The sequence below is a fragment of the Oncorhynchus clarkii genome, chromosome 16 (genome assembly GCF_045791955.1).
Source record: "Oncorhynchus clarkii lewisi isolate Uvic-CL-2024 chromosome 16, UVic_Ocla_1.0, whole genome shotgun sequence".
Taxonomy (NCBI): Eukaryota; Metazoa; Chordata; class Actinopteri; order Salmoniformes; family Salmonidae; genus Oncorhynchus; species Oncorhynchus clarkii.
In genome coordinates this window covers 13,422,378-13,446,014 of record NC_092162.1, presented here as the reverse complement: position 1 = coordinate 13,446,014, position 23,637 = coordinate 13,422,378, and the positions used below count along the sequence as shown (strand labels likewise).

Sequence of the window (23,637 nt, the reverse complement as noted above, 5' to 3'; positions counted from 1 at the left end):
ACATTTTAAAATGTACATATACATATATATATATATATATATACAGTGCCTTGCGAAAGTATTCGGCCCCCTTGAACTATGCGACCTTTTGCCACATTTCAGGCTTCAAACATAAAGATATAAAACTGTATTTTTTTGTGAAGAATCAACAACAAGTGGGACACAATCTTGAAGTGGAACGACATTTATTGGATATTTAAAACTTTTTTAACAAATCAAAAACTGAAAAATTGGGCGTGCAAAATTATTCAGCCCCTTTACTTTCAGTGCAGCAAACTCTCTCCAGAAGTTCAGTGAGGATCTCTGAATGATCCAATGTTGACCTAAATGACTAATGATGATAAATACAATCCACCTGTGTGTAATCAAGTCTCCGTATAAATGCACCTGCACTGTGATAGTCTCAGAGGTCCGTTAAAAGCGCAGAGAGCATCATGAAGAACAAGGAACACACCAGGCAGGTCCGAGATACTGTTGTGAAGAAGTTTAAAGCCGGATTTGGATACAAAAAGATTTCCCAAGCTTTAAACATCCCAAGGAGCACTGTGCAAGAGATCATATTGAAATGGAAGGAGTATCAGACTACTGCAAATCTACCAAGACCTGGCCGTCCCTCTAAACTTTCAGCTCATACAAGAGAAGACTGATCAGAGATGCAGCCAAGAGGCCCATGATCACTCTGGATGAACTGCAGAGATCTACAGCTGAGGTGGGAGACTCTGTCCATAGGACAACAATCAGTCGTATATTGCACAAATCTGGCCTTTATGGAAGAGTGGCAAGAAGAAAGCCATTTCTTAAAGATATCCATAAAAAGTGTTGTTTAAAGTTTGCCACAAGCCACCTGGGAGACACACCAAACATGTGGAAGAAGGTGCTCTGGTCAGATGAAACCAAAATTGAACTTTTTGGCAACAATGCAAAACGTTATGTTTGGCGTAAAAGCAACACAGCTGAACACACCATCCCCACTGTCAAACATGGTGGTGGCAGCATCATGGTTTGGGCCTGCTTTTCTTCAGCAGGGACAGGGAAGATGGTTAAAATTGATGGGAAGATGGATGGAGCCAAATACAGGACCATTCTGGAAGAAAACCTGATGGAGTCTGCAAAAGACCTGAGACTGGGACTGAGATTTGTCTTCCAACAAGACAATGATCCAAAACATAAAGCAAAATCTACAATGGAATGGTTCAAAAATAAACATATCCAGGTGTTAGAATGGCCAAGTCAGTGGAAAGAACTGAAAACTGCTGTTCACAAATGCTCTCCATCCAACCTCACTGAGCTCGAGCTGTTTTGCAAGGAGGAATGGGAAAAAATGTCAGTCTCTCGATGTGCAAAACTGATAGAGACATACCCCAAGCGACTTACAGCTGTAATCGCAGCAAAAGGTGGCGCTACAAAGTATTAACTTAAGGGGGCTGAATAATTTTGCACGCCCAATTTTTCAGTTTTTGATTTGTTAAAAAAGTTTGAAATATCCAATAAATGTCGTTCCACTTCATGATTGTGTCCCACTTGTTGTTGATTCTTCACAAAAAAATACAGTTTTATATCTTTATGTTTGAAGCCTGAAATGTGGCAAAAGGTCAAAGTTCAAGGGGGCCGAATACTTTCGCAAGGCACTGTATATATATATATATATATATATATGTGTGTTTATATATAATTAGACACACAAATAACTAGAGGGCGAACGACCACAATTGACTTGATTGTACAGGGCCGGGATCATTTATTTAAAAAATACAGCCAGTGACAGTCTGACTAGCACCCGTTGTTTCTCTCTCCTCCCTGCTGCTGTGACCACCACAAAACATCAACAGTGTTTATTGCCCTGTCCGTGTTGTTGAAGCTGCAATAAGTTGACTCAAGTTAGCCAAAAAGCACCTGGATGATATTCAAGACTCTTGGAATAATGTTCTATTGACAGATGAGTGAAAAGTATAACTTTTTGGATGACATGGGTCCCGTTATGCCTGGCAAAAACCAAACACTGCATTCCACAGAAAGAACCTTATCAGAGAATTCTGTATCAGAGAATTCTACAGGGGAATGTCAGGCCAGCCATCTGTGAGCTAAAGCACAGCTGGGTCATGCAGCAAGACAATGATCATAAACACACAATCAAGTCTACATAAATATGGTTAAAAGGCAACAATTTGAAGTTTTTGGATAGGGGGCAGCATTTTCACTTTTGGATGAATAGCGTGCCCAGCGTGAACTGCCTCCTACTCTGTCCCAGATGCTAATATATGCATATTATTATTAGTATTGGATAGAAAACACTCTGAAGTTTCTAAAACTGTTTGAATGATGTCTGTGAGTATAACATAACTCATATGTCAAGCGAAAATCTGCGAAAAATCCAACCAGGAAGTGGGATATCTGAAGTTAGTAGTTTTTCAAAGCTTGACCTACCGAATACACAGTGGGATATGGATAAAGTTGCACTTCCTACGGCTTCCACTAGATGTCAACCGTCTTTAGAAACTTGAATGAGGGTTCTACTATAAAGGAGGGGCTCATGAGACCTGTTTGTGTCAGTGGTCTGGCAGAGTGTCTCCGGCTCGTGACGCGCGCTCCCGACAGAGTTACCTCTCGTTCCAGTGCTTTTCTTTAGACATAGGAATTCTCCGGTAGGAAGCTAATTGATGTTTTATGTTAAAAACATCCTAAAGATTGATTCCATACATTGTTTGACTTGTTTCTACAACCTGTAACAGAACTTTTCGAGTTTTTGTCTGGACGAAGTGCGCCTCATGAAGTGCGCCTCATGAAGATGGATTACTAGGCTGAACACGCTAACAACAAGTGGCTATTTGGACATAAATTATGGACTTTATGGAACAAATCAGTCATTTATTGTCAAACTGGGATTCCTGGGAGTGCCTTCTGATGAAGATCATCAATGGTAAGTGAATATTTGTGGTGTTATTTCTAACTTCTGTTGACTCCAAAATGGCGGATATTTCTCTGGCTGGATTGGGCTCTGAGCGCCGTTCTCAGATTATGCTTTTTCCGTAAAGTTTTTAAAAAATCTGACACAGCGGTTGCATTAAATAGTTTAATCACATCAATACAGACATATTTAGCAGATGTTATTGCTGGTGTAGAGAAATGCTTGTGTTCCTAGCTCCAACAGTGCAGTAATATCTAACACAACAATACACACAAATCTAAAAGTAAAACAATGGAATTAAGAAATATATCAATATTAGGATGAGCAATGTCGGAGTGGCATTGACTAAAATACAGTAGAATAGAATACAGTATATACATATGCAATTAGTCAAGGAGTATGTAAACATTATTCAAGTGATGGGATAAGTATTAAAAGGCTCACCCGAGTTTGAGCTGTGAATGACAATTGGGTGCTGTCCCTTTAAGATCTCCCACTTGTACTGGGGGTTATGCATATTTGCATACCGTTTCTGTACCATACCGGGGTATATAGTATTACCGGAAGTGCACAAGATGGACGCCATTACCACAAAATAAAGAAAATTTTATATTATCTATTTATTTAGCACAAAACAATTTAGGCAACAAGGACTGTTGGTATGTCTAAACACCCCAGTCGGTATACAGCCATGCCTAGCTTGTACCCATGAAACCGATCTAGAAACAAATCTCGAAAGGCCCTCCCGCCAGCAGAGGCTTTCATTGAACTCCATTTCACCCAATTCCGGTCTTTGGAGAATTCTGGTCCTTTGAGCCGGATGGCCAGGTTGGCCTACACTATGAGATGTGTGTTCTTTGTTCTGGATCCGGTACACTTAAGCTGTCCTTCCTCAATTGATGCAAGACAGCTTGGCTGGCACACTGAGTATCTTTATACCACTTCTACTAGGCCCAATCCCCCTCCCCATGATTTCATTAGAGCATCCTATTCAAAAGAAGTCCACAACCTGGTTTAGAGAGTAGCCTTGTTATTTCCTCTTCAATGGCTTGTGTGTATCTTTTTTAGAGTGTACAACTTTCTGTCTATGTGTTTTGGCCTTTTTGCAAACATTCATTTCATATTGCAGGGTTCATTTTTATTCTCACAATGGAGTGGCTTCTCCAACCGGCGGGCAAAGTACAATGGCAGAGCAGAGTTCCACAAATGCAATCTGTGAAGACCTTGTAAACAAGGCCTTTTCTTTCATACAGCTGCACATTTATGAGAACGCCGCTCAACGGGCAGATATGAGCTTGATTATTTCCTCCACACAGATTTCTAACTTTTCTATTGAATCGATAAGTAGATGGAATTTAACCAATACTATGCTGGCCTAAATACTCGGCCATGGCCATATCAGTATGAATACCGTAATAGAGTATTCTATCCGTCAGCGGATAACACATCTCAACACCTGACCCAACTGTCATGACGTTGCCCTCTTTGGGTACAGCAAGCCCCATCCCCCCTCTCCCTGCCTCCCCCTTGCCTCCTTCAACTAGGCTGCTGTGGTCAGAGAGAGGTCGTAAATTCCTGAGGAGAAGACCCTGCCTCATGGCCACACAGTATAGAGAGAGAGTTAAGTTTCATAGAGAACAAAGGAATTTCTTCCACCTCACAGAACTTGAGGTCCAAACAAATTTCATGTTCCGGAGAAGGTATAAAAGATCGGTGAAGAATCCAGCTACGAACTGGTCCGTTTGTTACAACTTGGGGAAGCTCATGGGAGACGGTGTGGGCACATTACCATAACGCTATTTATATAATAGCCTCATATCTGAGGTTTACATCGAATTGTTGTATAAGATGAATGAGTGAGTATGATACTGCTTGTAAAATTGTGTAATGTGATTTTGGACTGTTTAATGAAGGAAACTCGAATTCCCTTTTGAGTTGAACTAAATAAGAGGACCGCCCAGGAGCCCAGTTAGGGTCAGGCATCCTGGGACAGCCCCTTTTCTGCAATTCCGAATAAAACCCAACTTTGAGAAATTCTCAAGTAGACCATGTTTTCCTCCATTACGAGGGGACAAAGGTTGTAGACCATTGCTGAATCTTTTAACCATACCATGTGGTTAAACTCTTAGACTATCGATACCAACAGAATAAGAGCAAGTCTTTGATATTAATTACTAGTCTGCAGCTAGGAATTCGGTATAATTGAACTCGAAGAATGACAATCGCCGAAAAATCCATTCTACAACAACATGAATGAATGTCGCTCTGAACTATCCCCTCTAACCACGAGAGAGAGAGAGAGAGAGACAATTCTACAAAAGAAACAACTTTTCAACAGCGATCAAGATGACACACTGAGCGTAAATATATATATTGATTGCAATTGTTCCCGAATGAGTGAGTGTTCATGTGCAAAGGATTAGCATTCCAATTGTTATAATTATCAACTCTGTAGTGATTTCTCAGCTGACCCCCACTCCCCGTTTTGTCCACCAAGCCGCGATGCCGGTTTAGCCCACTAGGGCACATTCCCTTATCATTTCTTGCAACCATATTGACTTTGTTTGTTTGTTTATGCATTTCTGTGAATTACTTAGTTAGTAATAAATAAATGATTTAAGACAATTGATGTATGGATGACTCATAGTGAAGACTGGGTTCGTGCAGATAACCAACAATATACAACGTTTGGAATGAGACTAACGTGAGGTAAAGTAAATAATTCATTCATCAGAAGACTATGGATCAGATATGAAAATATCTGAAAAGTTATTTAGGAAATTATAACTTTGTAATCTGAATATTTTCCTCGGTGACCCGACTTCCTAGTTAATTACAGTTACATGATTAATCAGTTTGATTAATCAAGTCTTCAATTTAATGATAGTAAAGACACAACCTTCATTGTACGTCCTGACATAGACAAGTCTGGTTATCAAGGTTATACTGTGACCCAGTATAACCATTCAATCTTGTCCCACTCCACTTGTTATATAACTGCCCAGACTGGAAATATCTCAGGGCTGATGGGAATTGAAGTCCTGAGCTAGTTTAAATCTATTATTTCATGCCTCCCCAATCTGGACTTAATTTAAAAGCAGCCTGTAAAGCTGCTTCCATGTTTCGCTTCATGACCACAGCTGTCGGAGTGAAACCACCCTCAAAATGTGACCCAACTGTTGGGAGTCACACACACACACATGTATCAACGCACACCAGAGAAATCCACAGCATTAGAAAGTGGTTATTGGACTGTGTGAGGGAGAGGGCACCCTTCTCCCTCTCTCATCAATGTTTATTTCAATTGATGGACACAGCTGTTAGAGTGAAACGACCCTCAAAATATGACTATATTCTGGGACACACACACCAGAGAAATCCACAGCCTTAAATATGATTATTGGACTGTTGGAGTGAGAGAACACACTTCTCCCTCATCAATATTTGAGGAGGATCGCCTCACCAATGGCGTGTGACAGTTACTGAATAGGCAGGAACTGCAGAGAGAGTACAAGACTCCAAAAAGCTGTCTTTAGGGGGAGAGAGAGAGAGACAAGACAGACAGCTGTTAAGAGTGAGATTAAAAACATTAAATTACCAAAACATAGAGGTAATAAATTTGTACAACTGAAGCTCAACACAGGAGGAAGATTGGTATTTTAACTCACACTCTGTCACACTCTGTCAATCTTAAATCGTGCCAGCTAGCTAAATTCAAATGTGTCAGCTAGCTTACTGGCTAGCTCCAATTGTTTACTGGTTGGAGCTAGAAGCAGCAGCAACAGACTTTCCCGCCCCTTTTTTAATTTTCATCAGAAATCAAAATCCATTTTAAACATTGTAGAATTCTACAAACTTTGTTTGTAGACTGCTCACACAACAGGACTGTTACAAACCTGTTATTTTACACAGACCATGCTATTGCCTGGCATACCGCTGTAACCAGGCATTTCAGCTACTCAACAAAGAAAGGCATCTGCAAGGGAAAGCAAATACATATTTTTGAGGACAGCGAAATGGACCAGGAAAACAGGTTTCTGGTGGTAAACGTGTACCAGAACAATGTATACTGGCAATACGTGCAGCATCAAAATAGGAAAGAAAATTACATAATTCTTTAACCAGGGGTGGGGCCTTCGCCAGGGTTGCAATCTGAGCCCTGCACTCTTCAATATTTACATCAATGAATTGGCCACTATTCTAGAAAAATACTCAGCTAAAATCCTCCACAATTCAGAGGTTAAACACCTGCTCTTCGCAGATGACATGTGCCTGCTGTCACCCAGAGCACATGGCCTTCAGCAGAGCCTGGACCTGCTAGAGCAGTACTGCCAGACCTGGGCCCTGGCAGTAAACCCCCAAAAGACAAAACTAATGATTTTCCAGAGAAGATCCAGATCTCAGGGAATTAGACCAAAGTTATAAATTGGTACAAAATATATAGAGTACTACACACTACAATTACTTAGGTTTAAAAATGAGCTCAACTAGACACCTTAAATGAAGCAGTGAATGTACAGAGAGAAAGCACGCAGGGCATTCTACGCCATTAAAAAACAAATTCTAATTGAAATACCTATTAACATTTGGCTAAAACAAATTGAATGTGCACTTTATAGCAGTGAGGAGTGGGGTCCGCTTGCAAAGCAAGATTTCACCCAATGGGACAAACACCCAATTGAAACCATGCATGGAGAGTTCTGTAAGATTCTCCTACATGTCCAGAGGAAAACTACAACCAATGTATGCAGGGCAGAATTAGGCCAATATCCACTAATAATAAAAACTCAAAAAATAGCAATTAAGTTTTGGAAACATCTAAAATACAGTGACCCCCCTCTCATGTCATTACCAAGCCCTGTAATGCCATGAGCTGATCAAAGAAAGGAGTCCCCTCATCCAGCTGGTCCTGGGGCTGAGTTCACAAACCTGTTTTACTAACACACTGAAGCCTCAGTCCCCTCCTCCAGCTGGTCCTGGGGCTGAGTTCACAAACCTGTTCTACTAACACACTGAAGCCTCAGTCCCCTCCTCCAGCTGGTCCTGGGGCTGAGTTCACAAACCTGTTCTACTAACACACTGAAGCCTCAGGAGCAGAACATCCAATAAATCAGAATAAAACAAATTACAACACAGTCAAAACTACATTACTTATTGGGAAACACAAGCAAGCTATTTGACCATAGCTACTGATCAAAAGCTTGACAAAGTACAGGCTCAGTGAGCACAGCCTTGCAATTGAGAAGGGTCGACACAGGCTGTCCCTATAGAGGAAAGGCTGTGCAACCACTGCACCACAGCAGAACCTGAGACAGAGTTGCATTTCCTGACAAAATGTCAAAAATATAAAACAATGAACCCTTATTCAACGTTCCAAAGACCTCTCTGATGAGAATAGGCTACCCGTCCTGTTGGGGGAGGGCGCAGAGAGCTGTTGGTTGGCAGCGCACTACATTGCTGCCTGCCATGAGATGAGGGACAGTGTCTGACAGACTAATCAACCTGCACATGTCCTCTATGCTTATTGTTATTGTTCAATGTATGGTTAGTTTGACCCTTGATTATTGTTGTTACTGTTGTCACGTTGACAAGATTGATTATTATTATTTTAATTATGTTAAAATTGTAAATCTCCAAAGTAAGCTTTGGCAATATGTAGATTGTTACGGCATGCAAATAAAGCAAATTGAATTAAGAGACACAGGGAGAGAGAGTCCCCTTTAAGGATTGATGTCTGGTGGAGTGAACGCATTAACATTCAGATGACCTCTCCCGGTCGTTCCCCACGCACGATACAAAGTGACAACTTAATGAGCAATGTAACCTCGAGACTCACCGAACCTCTGTTTTGGTGAAGGAGTGGTTCTGTTTTAGTCCATTGAGGCAAAATTAAATGCACAAGACCCATTAAAAGTTTTACATAGCAGCATCGGCCCTGTCAACATCATTGACTCATCGGGGCCTTAGTGAGAGGCAAATGTTCTCACCCGGCCATCCTGGCTCTGGGCTGCTGTCTCACTGGGCTAAAAAACGGGTGGGTCATGAAGAGAGACCAGACCAGGACTGGCTTATTGAGAGACCAGCCTAGCCTCGTCCAGCGCACTGCGTTAAGACAACTATCCACAGTGTTTGAACCAAACATTCAATATCATTCTCAAACAGAAATGTTTAAACGCAAACTGAGGTTGCAGAATTTTGTATGGGCCTTGCTATGTCCTAGCCACCACTAAAGGTCTACCACAGTAATGGAGATGAGAGATCAGCCTTTTAGTGCCTTGGTGTGCGTTGTGGCAGTGTGTGTCAGAGGCGGAGGGAGGCTAGGAGAGGGAGAGAGTGAGCTGAAGGGTAATGACATTGTCAAGCAGTATCAGTAAAGTGGAAGGAAAAGGTCAGGCCCATCACGAGCCTGATTAAATGGGCACTACGCTCACGCACTGAGTAAATCCTGCTTGTGTCAGAGCACTGACTACAGGCGTATGCTTTCGAGGCCACACGGAGGAGGCAGCGGGGTTGCTTTGCAGATACACTGGAGACACTTATCGCCACGCTTATTCACAGGGAGAGAACACTATTTGTCACCTTTCACCTATGTGTCACCATAAAGCTTATAATGGGAGGTTGTTTTTGCCTTACAGCCATTACAGCATAGGCTAACTCTCCTATCCTTCTCACAAGAGTACAAAGGGGCAATACATTGAAATAGGGAACGATGAGCTAAGCGTATGCATTATTTCAGAGTGCATTACAGAGTGTGTTTTGTGCAGCGATGGGATCCATTGTACGCTGTAGGTTTTAGTATGGCTTTCCATTCCATCCATCCATCAATCACACAGTTCATTCCAGGTCCCTAATGCACAGTAAACATGACCTATTTAGTATCGACACAATAGGCTGACTGAGCCTCCGCTTAGCCTAATGACTAAAACAAAGACACCTAGAGGATGCCACCTCTACCGGCTAATCAAGAGCCCATTCGGAACATTAGGCCAAAAGAGACCCAGAGAGCTTTGATGTGAGAATCAGTGCAGGGATTAAAAGAGCTGGCTTCTGGCAGTCTCTCTGTCAGGATCTGGGAGGAATGTCGGGGGGGAAAAGAGAGAAAGAGATATGCAGAGGAGTAAGGGAGGTTCTGGGTCATCAGCACGCTGCCAAGGAGGGAAATAGTTAGGGGCTTGGGGCCAGGTTTCTGACCTTGGATGGATTAAACACAACTATATTTGCTGCTTCTGTACTTGGTATCCTCTACCAGATATGGTCTGTTGTATTTTACAAAACCACGAGGGCAGGTGGATAATACAGGTGCATTGCAGAGGAAACACACAAGAGCATATTTTCAGTGTATATTCCTCTGCAAACTTTCCAAGCACTGCCAATGCCATCCAACTTGGTGGCTTTATTTATAAGAGAGACACAAAGTCCAAGAAACTAGATAGTGTGAAACAATACGGAGAACAATGAGGTGTCTGACCAGACACACTGGAGTTACTCCTCTCCCACGCACTGGAGTTACTCCTCTCCCACGCACTGGAGTTACTCCTCTCCCACGCACTGGTGTTACTCCTCTCCCACGCACTGGAGTTACTCCTCTCCCACGCACTGGAGTTAGCCCTCTCCCACGCACTAGAGTTAGTTCTGTTCGTGTGTGTGTGTGTGTGTGTGTGTGTGTTTCTGTGTGTGTGTGTGTGTGTTTGTGTGTGTGAGAGAGAGAGCGAGAGAGAGAGAGAGCAAAAGACAGTGAGCGAAAGAGGAAGTGAGGATAAGGGGATGGGCGGTGGGGATCTGAGCTGTGAGAAGCATGAATGAGGGCGATGGTGACTCCCCTACATGCCTATCACAGCCTGCAGGCCTATAGCCTTCACCAGCCATCACACCCATCTTGGACCAACACTGACACCCTGTGGCCTGTCTGCACACAACATTTTATGTACAGCACCCTACTATAATAGGAGTCTCCCACAAGCAACGTGGGCTACATGGAAACAAAACCTTCTGGGGACAAGACTAGAAGAGCCAAATCAATAGCTGTCGCTGACAGGCATTTATGGTGATCATGCAAAGTCATTATCAACATATGAATTGGCTATTAAAGCATACAAACTACCTGGACTTTTGTTGCTGTATGTCCCAATAAAACCATGTGACTAGAACATCACAGCCGTGTGCACTGAAACACAGCATCGATACAATTCAGTCTACTGAAGCTAAATCTGGCCTAGACATGGCCCGTCTTTGGCAGTTTAGCGGGCTGATGTAGAGCAGCGTCGGTTCTGTGATGAAAAGAGTGCTCAGCGGAGGGACGGCTCAGGGGCTGATGTAGCCTTAGCATAAGGGACCTTCCCGCACAGAGAGTGACAGAGCAGGATATGGGACGGACGCCAGCATGGGACACTAGGTCCAGGAGCCCAGCACACTGTCCCTCATCAATCTACATACAATACTCCATAATGACAAACCAAACACTTTTTTTTTTTAAATTATGTTTGCAAATGTATTAAAAATACAAAACTGAAATATCACATTTACATAAGTAATCAGACCCTTTACTTAGTACTTTGTTGAAGCACCTTTGGCAGCAATTACAGCCTCGAGTCTTCTTGGGTATGACTCTACATGCTTGGCACACCTGTATTTTGGCAGTTTGTCCCATTTTTCTCCGCAGATCCCCTTAAACTCTGTCAGGTTAGATGGGGAGCGTCGCTGCACAGCTATTTTCAGGTCTCTAGAGAGATGTTAGATCGGGTTCAAGTCTGGGCTCTGGCTGGGCCACTCATTGACATTCAGAGACTTTGCCTGAAGCCACTCATGCGTGGTCTTGGCTGTGTGCTTAGGGTCTTTGTCCTGTTGGAAGGTGAACCTTCGCCCCAGTCTGAGGTGCTGAGCTCTGGAGCAGGTTGTCATCAAGGATCTCTCTGTACTTTACTCCGTTCATCTTTGCCTCAATCCTGACTAGTCTCCCAGCAACTGCCGCTGAAAAACATCCCCACAGCATGATGCTGCCACCACCATGCTTCTCCAGATGCGACGCTTGGCATTCAGGCAAAATAATTCAATCTTGGTTTCATCAGACCAGGGAATCTTGTTTCTCATGGTCTGAGAGTCCTTTAGGTGCCTTGTGGCAAACTCCAAGCGGGCTGTCATGTGCCTTTTACTGAGGAGTGGCTTTCGACTGGCCACTCTACCATAAAGACCTGATTGGAGGAGTGCTGCAGAGATGGGAGAATCTTCCAGAAGGACAACCATCTCCACAGAGGAACTCTAGAACTCTGTCAGAGTGACCATCGGGTTCTTGGTCACCTTCCTGACCAAGGCCCTTCTCCCCCGATTGCTCAGTTTAGCCGAGCAGCCAGCTCTAGGGAGAGTCTTGGTGTTTCCAAACTTCTTCCATTTAAGAAGGATGGAGGCCACTGTGTTCTTGGGGACCTTCAAAACTGCAGACAATTTTTGGGACCCTTCCCCAGATCTGTAAAAAATGAAAAACCTGTTTTCGTTTTGTCATTATGGGGTATTGTGTGTAGATTGCTGAGATTTTTTTTTTTTTTAATTAATGTGGTAAAAGGGAAGAGGTCTGAATACTTTCTGAATGCACTGTATATACACCGAGTGTACAAAACATTAAGGACATCTTTCTAATATGGAGTTGCACAGACACAATTCGTTGGGGGAATGGACTCTACAAGGCGTCGAAAGCGTTGCACAGGGATGCTGGCCCATGTCGACTCCAATGCTTCCCACAGTTGTGTCAAGTTGGCTGGATGTTCTTTGGGTGGTGGATCATTGTTGATACACACGGGAAACCGTTGAGCGTGAAAAACCCAGCCGCATTGCAGTTCTTGACACAAACCGGCGCTCTTGGCACCTACTACCATACCCTGTTCAAAGGCAATCCATGTCTCAATTGTCTCAAGGCCTAAAAATCCTTCTTTAGCCCGTCCCCTCCCTTTCAGCTACATTGTTTGAAGTGGATTTAACAAGTTACATCAATAAGGGATAATAGCGTTTAGCTGGTCAATCTGTCACAGAAAGAGCAGGTGTTCCTAATGTTTTGTACACTCATTTGCAAAAGACTACTACTAAGCTACTTTTGCCTTCTTGAAATGCCGAACCTTAACCACTACAAACTGTGTGTTTTGACCTGCCTGGTGAAATCTTGCTTGAAAAATGGTTATTTGCTAAGAATCTATTTTTGACCATTATATTTGAAAACAATCCCATTGAGGTACTGAATCGTTACCCAGAAATGGGAAAAGGTCTGCATTGGACCTTTTACATTCCACTGGATCCTGGAGGATGTGCTGTCTGGTTTGCTAAGTATAAGGAATTTGATGTGTAGCATTTACTTTCACTTTGTACTCAAGTACGACAATGGAGTATTTTTTGCACGTACATTGAAAATGTTTACTCAAGTAGTATTTTACTAGGTTACTTTCACTTGAGTTTATAATAAAAGGTATCTTTACTTTTACTCAAGTATGACAATTGAGTATTTTTTCCACCTCTGGACTGAATAATAGAAATGAAAAACCTAATCAAATACCTCAGCCTGGTTGAAAATGATTCTAGAAGTATTTTGAAGAGCAGTCACTGTATAATGATGACAGTGGGCTCCCTGCTCTGTTTGGAGGAGCGTGGAAGGCTATCAAACAGCTGTGGCTTAATATATCACGCTTCCGGGGCCGGTGCTTTAACTAACACACCGCTCTTTCAGTCCCTAGTGAAGCACCACTGCTCTCTCTGTCGCCTTTTAAAAGAGAGCAGCACAGGAGGCCTTCATTTTTCAAAGCTAATCACAAGCCTCTGAAGAAACCGAGGCAGCCGACGCCACTGGGTGAGCGCGGCTTGGGGCCCGATCATGTCACAACCACAGACATAATTAAACTTATTTGACTTTAATACCCCCGCAGATATTCATAACAAATTCAATTTTCGTTCAGAAGGCAATTCCCGGAGCTGCAGATATGACAGTTTTAGAGGGCTTGGTTCTCTCTCTGTCTCTCTCCGACTGCCTGTCTGCGTCTCTCCCTCTCCCTGACTGCCTGTCCGCGTCCCTGGCTCTGTTCGCGTCCCTGGCTCTGTCCGCGTCCCTGGCTCTGTCCGTGTCTCTGTCCGTGTCTCCCCAGAGGTCCTCGTCTCTGTCCTTGTCTCTGGCGCTGTCCCCGTCTCCCCAGAGGTCCTCGTCTCTGGCTCTGTCCTCGTCTCCGGCGCTGTCCGCGTCTCCGCCACTGGCACTGTCCGCGTCTCCGCCACTGGCACTGTCCGCGTCCCCGGCTCTGTCCTCGTCTCCGCCAGAGGTCCTCGTCTCCGGCGCTGTCCGCCAGAGGTCCTCGTCTCCGGCGCTGTCAGCCAGAGGTCCTCGTCTCCGGCGCTGTCCGCCAGAGGCCCTCGTCTCCGCCGCTGTCCGGGAGAGGTCCGCTTCTACGCTAGAGGTCCTTGTCTCTGGCGCTGTCCACCAGAGGTCCTCGTCACCGGCACTGTCCGCGTCTCCGCCACTGTCCGTGTCCCTGGCTCTCTCCGCGTCTCCCCAGAGGTCCTCGTCTCTGACGCTGCCCGCCAGAGACGAGGACCTCTGGCGGAGAAGCGGACCTCTGGCAGACAGTGCCAGAGACGCAGACCTCGCGGACCTCGTCTCTGGCGCTTTCCGCCAGAGGTCCTCGTCTCTGGACTCTGGACCCTCCCGGGGTGATGATTCTGCAGGTCATTCACTAGGTCACCCCCGTGTGGTTCTGGGATTTTTGCTCACCGTTCTTGGGATAATTTTGACCCCACGCGTGGAGCCCCAGATCAAGGGAGATTATCAGTGGTCTTGTATGTCTTCCATTTCCTAATAATTGCTCCCACAGTTGATTTCTTCAAACCAAGCTGCTTACCTATTGCAGATTCAGTCTTCCCAGCCTGGTGCAGGTCTACAATTTTGTTTCTGGTGTCCTTTGACAGCTCTTTGGTCTTGGCCATAGTGGAGTTTGGAGTGTGACTGTTTGAGGTTGTGGACAGGTGTCTTTTATACTGATAACAAGTTCAAACAGGTGCCATTAATACAGGTAACGAGTGGAGGACAGAGGAGCCTCTTAAAGAAGATGTTACAGGTCTGTGAGAGCCAGAAATCTTGCTTGTTTGTAGGTGAGCAAATACTTATTTTCCACCATAATTTGCAAATAAATTCATTAAAAATCCTACAATGTGATTTTCTGGATTTTTTTCCTCATTTTGTCTGTCATAGTTGAAGTGTACCTATGATGAAATTTACAGGCCTCTGTCATCTTTTTAAGTGGGAGAACTTGCACAATTGGTGGCTGACAAAATACTTTTTTGCCCCACTGTATCTGTAAAAAATCCAATGCCTTCCGTTCCTTTTTTAAATATTTGTTTAGTGCTGTTGGCGGTAGGTGCACTTGATTCAGCAGCCTACTGCCGGGAAGGCACTGTGTTTCCATTTTGAACAATTGCATGTGTCTGAAGGTAGAAACTGCATACCCAGCAGGCCAGAGAGAAAATCAAGTGCACCTGTAGGCCTACCGCTGGCCAATCAAATATATCAGATCACTGTGTCGACAGTTTCCTCAAGCCATAGACTGTAAAAAGAAGCCTCCAACGCACAGAGAAGTTGATACTGTGAGATTTCAAAACTTTTAAAACCATGACTAGAGAGAGACTCAACAAATAGCTGCTGATTTTATGAGTAAGTTCATGTTTAAAGTTGTTATTCGGCACTGGTAACACTTTTACAAGCCATAAAATGCATGTTCTCCCCACTTCCACTATAACTAGCACTGCAGCTGCAATGAATGAGTAAAGCAAAGTGTTTCCAGAAGCTTGCCTTATTATTAGCAGTGTGTCTTTTTTTAATATCACTATTTCACTTTCTCTGGTCACAGGGGTAACCGTATGAATTGGTGCATGAGGCAGAAATAATGCAGTGCGACTTGAGTTTTGCCATCAGCTGGACCCTTTTCTCAGCCGAGGGAGGGAGAGCGGAGGGACGATGAGTCGGGTGGCCTGCATCTGATGGTCAGTCTAAGTCAAGTAAAAACTAAAAAAAAGCATACTATGCTCACACAGCTGTAATACAAGTACAAGTACAATACAAGTAATACAACAAATGATCTATTATCAGTGTGATCATATACCTATTTTTTAATGGTCTGAAAAGAACAACATTGGCAGGGTGATTCAACCATAGCCAATATGCAGTGATTATGTATTGGGCATATAAACCTACTGCACAAACCTCATTGCTACAGAACTGTTTTTAATTGGTTAATGTTGAAAGCTTATGTTTTTTTTCTAAATCTGAGCAGTAGATCTCAGCTTGCATTTTGACTCGACTCAGAAAATGTTGGTGACCGCTAATCTAAATCTGTTTTGCCACATAGTTGCGTACGCCTCGCTTTTGTTGCTAAACAACCAACCCGTCTATGCTATCCTACAGATGGATTCTTCTGTACTGCACAGAGACAGCGTACTGTAAAAGCCTACGGTGCTGAGTGCAACAGTGGTCATGCTTACAGTCTCCAGTAGAGGTCGCTCAAGTACAACTTTAAACATACCAACAGACATGCATGTACTGTACAACAGTGTGTCTATGGCGCTGATTAGCTGCAGTCAAACTATTGAGATCCCATGAGATGATTATAGGCCAATGTGGGTGATGTGGGTCACAACTGTTGGACTCAAAATGATTCGTAAAAACGGTCAAAACATTACGTCATAATATGTCTATCCTGTCCGAAGGTGCTCTTCCTGGAAAATCCCCAAATGATCAGACTAAAATCACAGTAAGAGCTGTGCTGAATATATAAGGAAATAGGCCAGGGCCCCAGTTTCCCAAAAGCACCTTAAGGCTACTTTATTTGTTAGAACCTTCGTAGGAGCACCGAGCTCTTTCCCAAAAGCATCTTTACTAAAGCTGCTCTTGAAAACGCTCGTTATTTAACGACCCCCTCAGACCACTTGAAGAAGAGATGTCTTTTCCCCCCTTTCTACACAGAATATCGCCACCAAACACAACACCAATATGTTATCTGTCTTTCTGTGACCGCCGATAACTTCAGAACAAACGTGACAGTGACTACAAATGCAAAGTTGTCCATTTCTTTGTATAACAAGGATATGAAGACGCTTCAAATAAAAACTGAGATGAGTGTACTAAACTATAGGTACATTATAGTCTACATAGAGCTACATATTTGAATGATATTGAAATCAAGTTCATGTTAATTCAATTTAGTTTTATTTAGCTATTTGTACGCTAGCCTACTGTCTGTCATTTTTTACTCAATATATTTCATGATCTGTAACGTGTGCAATGATGTGCCAAATCTTGATTTAGTGCATTATCATAGGGTAAGCATTAGAATAAGATGCCTGAATATATGCTGCTATAGGTGATCGTATCTCTCTAGGAGCCTATCCGTCGTCAGTATTGTGGAATAATTCTAATGATAAGGGTAAGATTGAAACCGGAGAACGCTGATCCAAGAGCAGTGCTGTCCTTCGATCCCATCAGTATCGACACAGGCCTCAACGATGCATTTCGCGAACGTACCGTTATATCCTCGGCCGTTGTAGGAAAGATGCATCGTTAAAGCCTATGTACCATCGCTAACGAGAAACCGGGACCCGAGCTGTGAACTAAGCCACTAAACGGGTATTGAGAGGTTCTGGACTGTAAGTACTTCATTTCCAATAGAGAAGCAAAAGCAAAGGAACAAATCCAGGTATTTTGCATGACCTAACTAAAACGAATGACTGCAGATGAGCTACAATGTGTATTGACGCTCGTCTTATAATAATGCTGCCCTATAATGATTCAGCACTTTTCAGAGAAGTGCTTTGTACAGTAATGACTGCAATATAATCCTTCTGCTTGCCTCTGGTCCTGAGGCTGCATCCTTCTTTCTGGACAGATGATAGGCTTCAGAGAAATCACCCGTGGCAACAACCAATAGGTGCCCTCGAATTAAACATCATTCCACTGATTAATTTGCTAAAATCCAGGAAGTTGGGTACTTAGATTGGTAATGCACAAGGTTAGTACAATCCGGGATCCTTTAAATTTCAACGGGGTGACGTCAGAGTTGGAAGTCCAAAGGATTCTGGATAGCAAGGACCGACGGCAGACCAAGGCCTACCTCCTTCCTTCCTTGATGTAATCTAGGCTGTATCACAACCGGCCGTGATTGGAAGTCCCATAGGGCGGCGCACAATTGGCCCAGCGTTGTCCGTGTTCAGCTGGTGTAGGCTTTCATTGTAAATAAGAATTTGTTCTTTACTGACTTGCCTAGTTAAATAAAAGGTTCAATAAATGTTTTTATCAATAACCTGACAAGCTGAGATTGGTGAAAGCAATAGGCTGCAATCGCTTACAGGTCAGTGGTTAGTTAGTAAGAAAAGATGCACTTTAAAAGTATTCAAACAGACAACAGAAAAAACAGAGTACTGTATGTAGAGGTCTTGCACTTGTACAAGCAGAGTGGTGCATTGAATGGCATAAACCCTGACTGCATACAGTACACTGGTCAGAGAAATACCAGCACCATTGGGGACCTGAAGTCCTGAGTAGTGATATAGGATTGGGGACAGTGATACTGTGGGCAGAGACCCCGTACAGACACAGCGCCAGGCAGTGAGCTCATTAAGGTCAAAGGCAGCAGGACAACCTCCGACCCTCTAGAATACAAATCACGCAGGATAATCCACATAAGGGAAGAAGCTAGGGTGAAAGTTTTCTACTCCAGCAAAGGGGAAAGTAAAACGCTGACTATTAAAAAAGATGTGTAAGTAAAAGTAGAATTTCATTGGACAAAGGTTAAACGCATTATGACAGCCAGCGAGGATTAAGCGCAATCGGTAAAACACATCCTACTTGTTCTCCAACACACGTGCAGTAGAGACCAAAGAACTACTGACGATCGACGCCTCCCATTCCGATGATGGATTAAAACTTAATCCATCCTGTTGGGAGCTAAATAACTTTAAGGAGAAACTAAAGCAGGCATTGTGGTGAAGCAGGTACCACACAACCAACCATGCTCTGGCATTTTAAGATGGAGGTTGTCACATTGTCATAGTACACAGGTCAAACGAGGACATTTACCTACACTATATGACCAACAGTATGTGGACACCTGCTCGTCGAACATCTCGTTCCAAAATCATAGGCATTCATATAGAGCTGGTCCCCCCTTTGCTGCTATAACAGCCTCACTCTTCTGGGAAGGCTTTGCACTAGATGTTGAAACATTGCTGCAGGGATTTGCTTCCATTCAGCCACAAGGGCATTAGTGAGGTCGGGCACTGATGTTGGGCGATTAAGCCTGGCTCGCAGTCAGCATTCCAATTCATCCCAAAGGTGTTTGATGGGGTTGAGGTCAAGGCTCTGTGCAGGACAGTCTAGTTCTTCAACAACGATATCAACAAAATATTTCTGTATGGACTTCGCTTTGTGCATAGGGGCATTGTCATGCTGAAACAGGAAAGGGCCTTTCCCAAACTGTTGCCACAAAGTTGGAAGCACAGAATAATCTAGAATGTCATTGTATGCTGTAGCATTAAGATTTCCCTTCACTGGAACTAAGGGGCCTAGTCCTAACCATGAAAAAAAGCCCCAGAACAATATTCACCCTCCACCAAACTTTACAGTTGGCACTATGCATTTGGGCAAGTATCGGGATTCATCACTCCAGAGAACGTGTTTCAACTGCTCCGCAGTCCAATGGCGGAGAGCTTTACACCACTCCAGCCGACGCTTGGCATTGCACATAGTGATCTTAGGCTTGTGTGCAGCTGCTCGGCCATGGAAACCCATTTCATGAACCTCCCGACAAACAGTTCTTGTGCTGACATTACTTCCAGAGGTAGTTTGGAACTCGGTAGTGAGTGTTGCAACTGAGGACAGACGATTTTTACGAGCTACGCGCTTCAGCACTCACGTTCTGTGAGTCCACGGTCAACAGCACTTACAGTTGACCGGGGGCAGCTCTAGCAGGGCAGAAATTTGACGAACTAACTTGTTGGAAAGGTGGCATCCTATGACGCTGCCACGCTGAAAGTCACTGAGCTCTTCAGTAAAGCCATTCTACTGCCACTGTTTGTCTATGGAGATTGCATGGCTGTGTGCTTGATTTTATACACCTGTCAGCAACGGGTGTGGCTGAAATAGTCGAATACATTCATTTGAAGGGGTGTCCACATACTTTTGTATATATAGTGTATTATATTAAATGGTATTGTATTATATCCAGACCTACCATGCTGTTGAGGTCTGAGTCGTAACTCCCACAGGGGTGTGTGATGGTCCCAAGGGCCTCCAGACCCTCCTCGTCCCACATGTAGGTCCCCCCCGAGCCAGAGTCTGAGGGGGACAGGTCCAGAGATGAGCCAAGGGGGTATTCTGCACCCCCAGACAGGGCCTGGCTAGTACGCCGAGACAACCCCCCTAAAACAGAGAGGTGAAGGAAGAGGTGTTACTCGCCTGCTACCTAATCACTTAGGGAATATTAGTTCATTTGTTTTGGCTAGTATTATGGTATGTCATTTAGGGCCTGTGTCTGAGAAACCGGCCCATAGTCTTTTAAGTCAATTATTTTGATGAATGTGAAATCTTACCAGTGAGTCCCATCCTGGCCCAGTCCACACTGTCAGACAGGAAGCTGTGAAGGCCAGTCATGGAGGTTCCACCGTGCCGTCGGTTGACGTCTGCGTTGTCATCATCCAAGTCAGACTGTGATTGATCGAGCCTTCCGTTCTGGGCCGGGAGCAGCAGAATGCCGTCTCCTCCATTTCCCAGGTTGTCAAAATCGTCCATGTACTCCTCGCTGGTGTCGTTGAGCTCCAGGGAGGAGGTGGAGGAGAGTGACATGTCCTCCAGGCCTTCTCCCAGGGGATGGACTCCACTGGGGGCCACAGGCTCCTCTAGCAGGCCCTCTGGGGTACTCCCTGGGCTGTCAGTGATGCTGGTCAGGTCTGGGGTGACAGCGGGCATCTCCACCGAGTTCCTCCTCCCCTCACTTTCCTTTCTGTTGCCATGGACCTTCTGGGAGGTGGGGGCCAGGACAAGGTAAGGCTGCTTGATGAGGGAGGGTCGTGTAAGCCTGTAGCTGAGGGCCGAAGACTTGGTGGTGGAAGAGGCTGAACTAGGTAGTAAGGACTTCCTCAGTGTGATGGGTGGCAAGATGCAGCTAGTTGTTTCCAACCCAGCCCTGCCTGGCACTGGTCTAGGTCCACACTTACTAAGATGTAGGCCTTTTCCTCTCCCCCCACTACTCAGCACAGGGGTTGGTCTGGCCAGGGGAGATGTCTTGACCAGCGGGGACTTGGCTAGAGGCCTGGGCAGCTCCTTGGCCAGCTCCGAGGACCTGTTGAAGGAGTAGGAGCGGATGATGGGTGGCTCGGTGGAGGAGGGGATCCTCTTGACGTGGGTGAGGCTCTGGGACCGCACCGTGTTCTCCTCTGTGGCCGTCTCCAGGCTGTCGCTGGACTGGGACAGGCTGCTGGTCAGGTTGCTGTGGGGAGAACCACGGCTTTGGCCCCGCCTGACTGAACCGGTCCCAGACCGCCCACAGCCACCCGCCTGGCCTTTGAGACCCGCTTTGCCATTGCCGAGACTCTGTCCAGACAAGGCCTGTTTGGGGACAGCCCCGCGAGACCCAGTTCTGGAGCGTATAGTCCTGGGGCAGGTGGAAGCACACCCCTGTACCTTAACTGTGGCAGGCATGCTAGACAGCTTCTTAATCTCCCGTACCACCATTGGTAAGTGCTGCGGTTGTCGGGGTTGATGCCCAGCTCCAGTTCTGTCCTCCTCCCATGAGTCCCCCCCCCTCTCCACAGGGTATCCCCCTTTCCCCTTCTTCCACTTCAGAGAGGAGGAGGAGGACATCCGGATTGTTCCGTTCTGCCTGGTGGTAGCAGTGGGTAACCCTTTGCCCGTGGTGCTGGAGGCAGGGTGGTGGCGGGTCCCATTGGTCAGTGGGGCGGTGGCAGCCACAGCCGTGGGGCGCGAGCCAAACTTGGGCAGCCTGGAGACCATGGTGGGCAAGTTGGGAACCGGATCTTCCATCAGCTGCCTGCTGGATCATGGGTGTGCTGGGCTGGCAGAGCTGTGGAGGGAAAGAGAGAGAGATGGACATTTAGAGAAGGGGAGGAGAAAGAGATACATTGAAGGAGGAGGAGGAGAGGGAGGCCAAGACAGAACAAGGAGGAAAAATAGAGCGAGGAAGGCAGAAAGATTTGAGAACATGTCGTGCTAAAATTTTACCAGCCCAAACCTGTTATTTCTAACACAAAATAAAACGTAGAGGTAGACTTTAAGACTATCAAAATGCAGTAAAATAAATGACAGTCGGTTACTTTCTGTGAATATTCTATTCAAGCTAAGGAGAAACAGACAAACCTTTAGTGCAAAGTAGCTGTAAAAGATCAATAACGTCTGTTCTGGGAAAGCAGTCTTTACTGTGCCCATTAAAGTGCCCTGGTGCTTCAAAAGGCTAGGGTGTGTGCAGACCTAGTGGTTAACTGGCAGGGGCAGGCACTGAGAGTCAGGACTTGGTGGAGTACAACCACATGCCATACTAGATACTGTACCACACCCCTAATAATCCCAATGCTACTCAGCCAATTACAACACAGCTTTCCTGACTGAGGGCTTGTAGTAGGCCTGTTGTAAGGCTGTGGAACTTGTTCAGTATGCTTCAGTTGTTGACTCTTGTTATGTTCATACAAATATTTACACATGTTAAGTTTGCTGAAAATAAACGCAGTTGACAGCGAGAGGACGTTTCCTTTTTTTAAAATATATATATATATATATATAGTGGGGCAAAAAAGTATTTAGTCAGCCACCAATTGTGCAAGTTCTCCCACTTAAAAAGATGAGAGGCCTGTAATTTTCATCATAGGTACACTTCAACTATGACAGACAAAATGAGAAAAAAAAAAATGCAGAAAATCACATTGTAGCATTTTTTATTAATTTATTTGCAAATTATGGTGGAAAATAAGTATTTGGTCAATAACCAAAGTTTATCTCAATACTTTGTTATATACCCTTTGTTGGCAATGACAGAGGTCAAACATGTTCTGTAAGTCTTCACAAGGTTTTCACACACTGTTGCTGGTATTTTGGCCCATTCCTCCATGCAGATCTTCCTCTAGAGCAGTGATGTTTTGGGGCTGTTGCTGGGCAACACGGACTTTCAACTCCCTCCAAAGATTTTCTATGGTGTTGAGATCTGGAGACTGGCTAGGTCACTCCAGGACCTTGAAATGCTTCTTACGAAGCCACTCCTTCGTTGCCCGGGCGGTGTGTTTGGGATCATTGTCATGCTGAAAGACCCAGCCACGTTTCATCTTCAATGGGGCGGCAGGGTAGCCTAGTGGTTAGCGCGTTGGACTAGGAACCGGAAGGTTGCAAGTTCAAACCCCCGAGCTGCCCCTGAACAGGCAAGAATTTGTTCTTAACCGACTTGCCTAGTTAAATAAAGATTTAAAAAATGCCCTTGCATTTTTCACTCAAAATCTCACGATACATGGCCCATTCATTCTTTCCTTTACACGGATCACTCGTCCTGTCCCTTTGCAGAAAAACAGCCCCAAAGCATGATGTTTCCACCCCCATGCTTCACAGGTATGGTGTTCTTTGGATGCATTCTTTGTCCTCCAAACACGACGAGTTGAGTTTTTACCAAAAAGTTATATTTTGGTTTCATCTGACCATATGACATTCTCCCAATCTTCTTCTG

General features: G+C 44.7%; 1 protein-coding gene across 5 annotated transcripts in view; it reads right to left on the bottom strand.

Moving 5' to 3' along the window:
• Positions 1 to 23,637, bottom strand: part of LOC139368001 (coiled-coil serine-rich protein 2b) — a 115,877-nt gene that overhangs the window by 54,681 nt on the left and 37,559 nt on the right. For all 5 annotated transcript variants that reach the window (XM_071106469.1, XM_071106470.1, XM_071106471.1 and 2 more), the window contains exons 2-3: positions 20,507 to 21,996; positions 20,149 to 20,336 (exon numbers count right to left, since the gene is read on the bottom strand). In XM_071106469.1, the coding sequence (XP_070962570.1) occupies positions 20,149 to 20,336; positions 20,507 to 21,956 (1,638 nt within the window). In that variant the 5' untranslated portion in view covers positions 21,957 to 21,996. The remainder of the gene's footprint in view (positions 1 to 20,148; positions 20,337 to 20,506; positions 21,997 to 23,637) is intronic.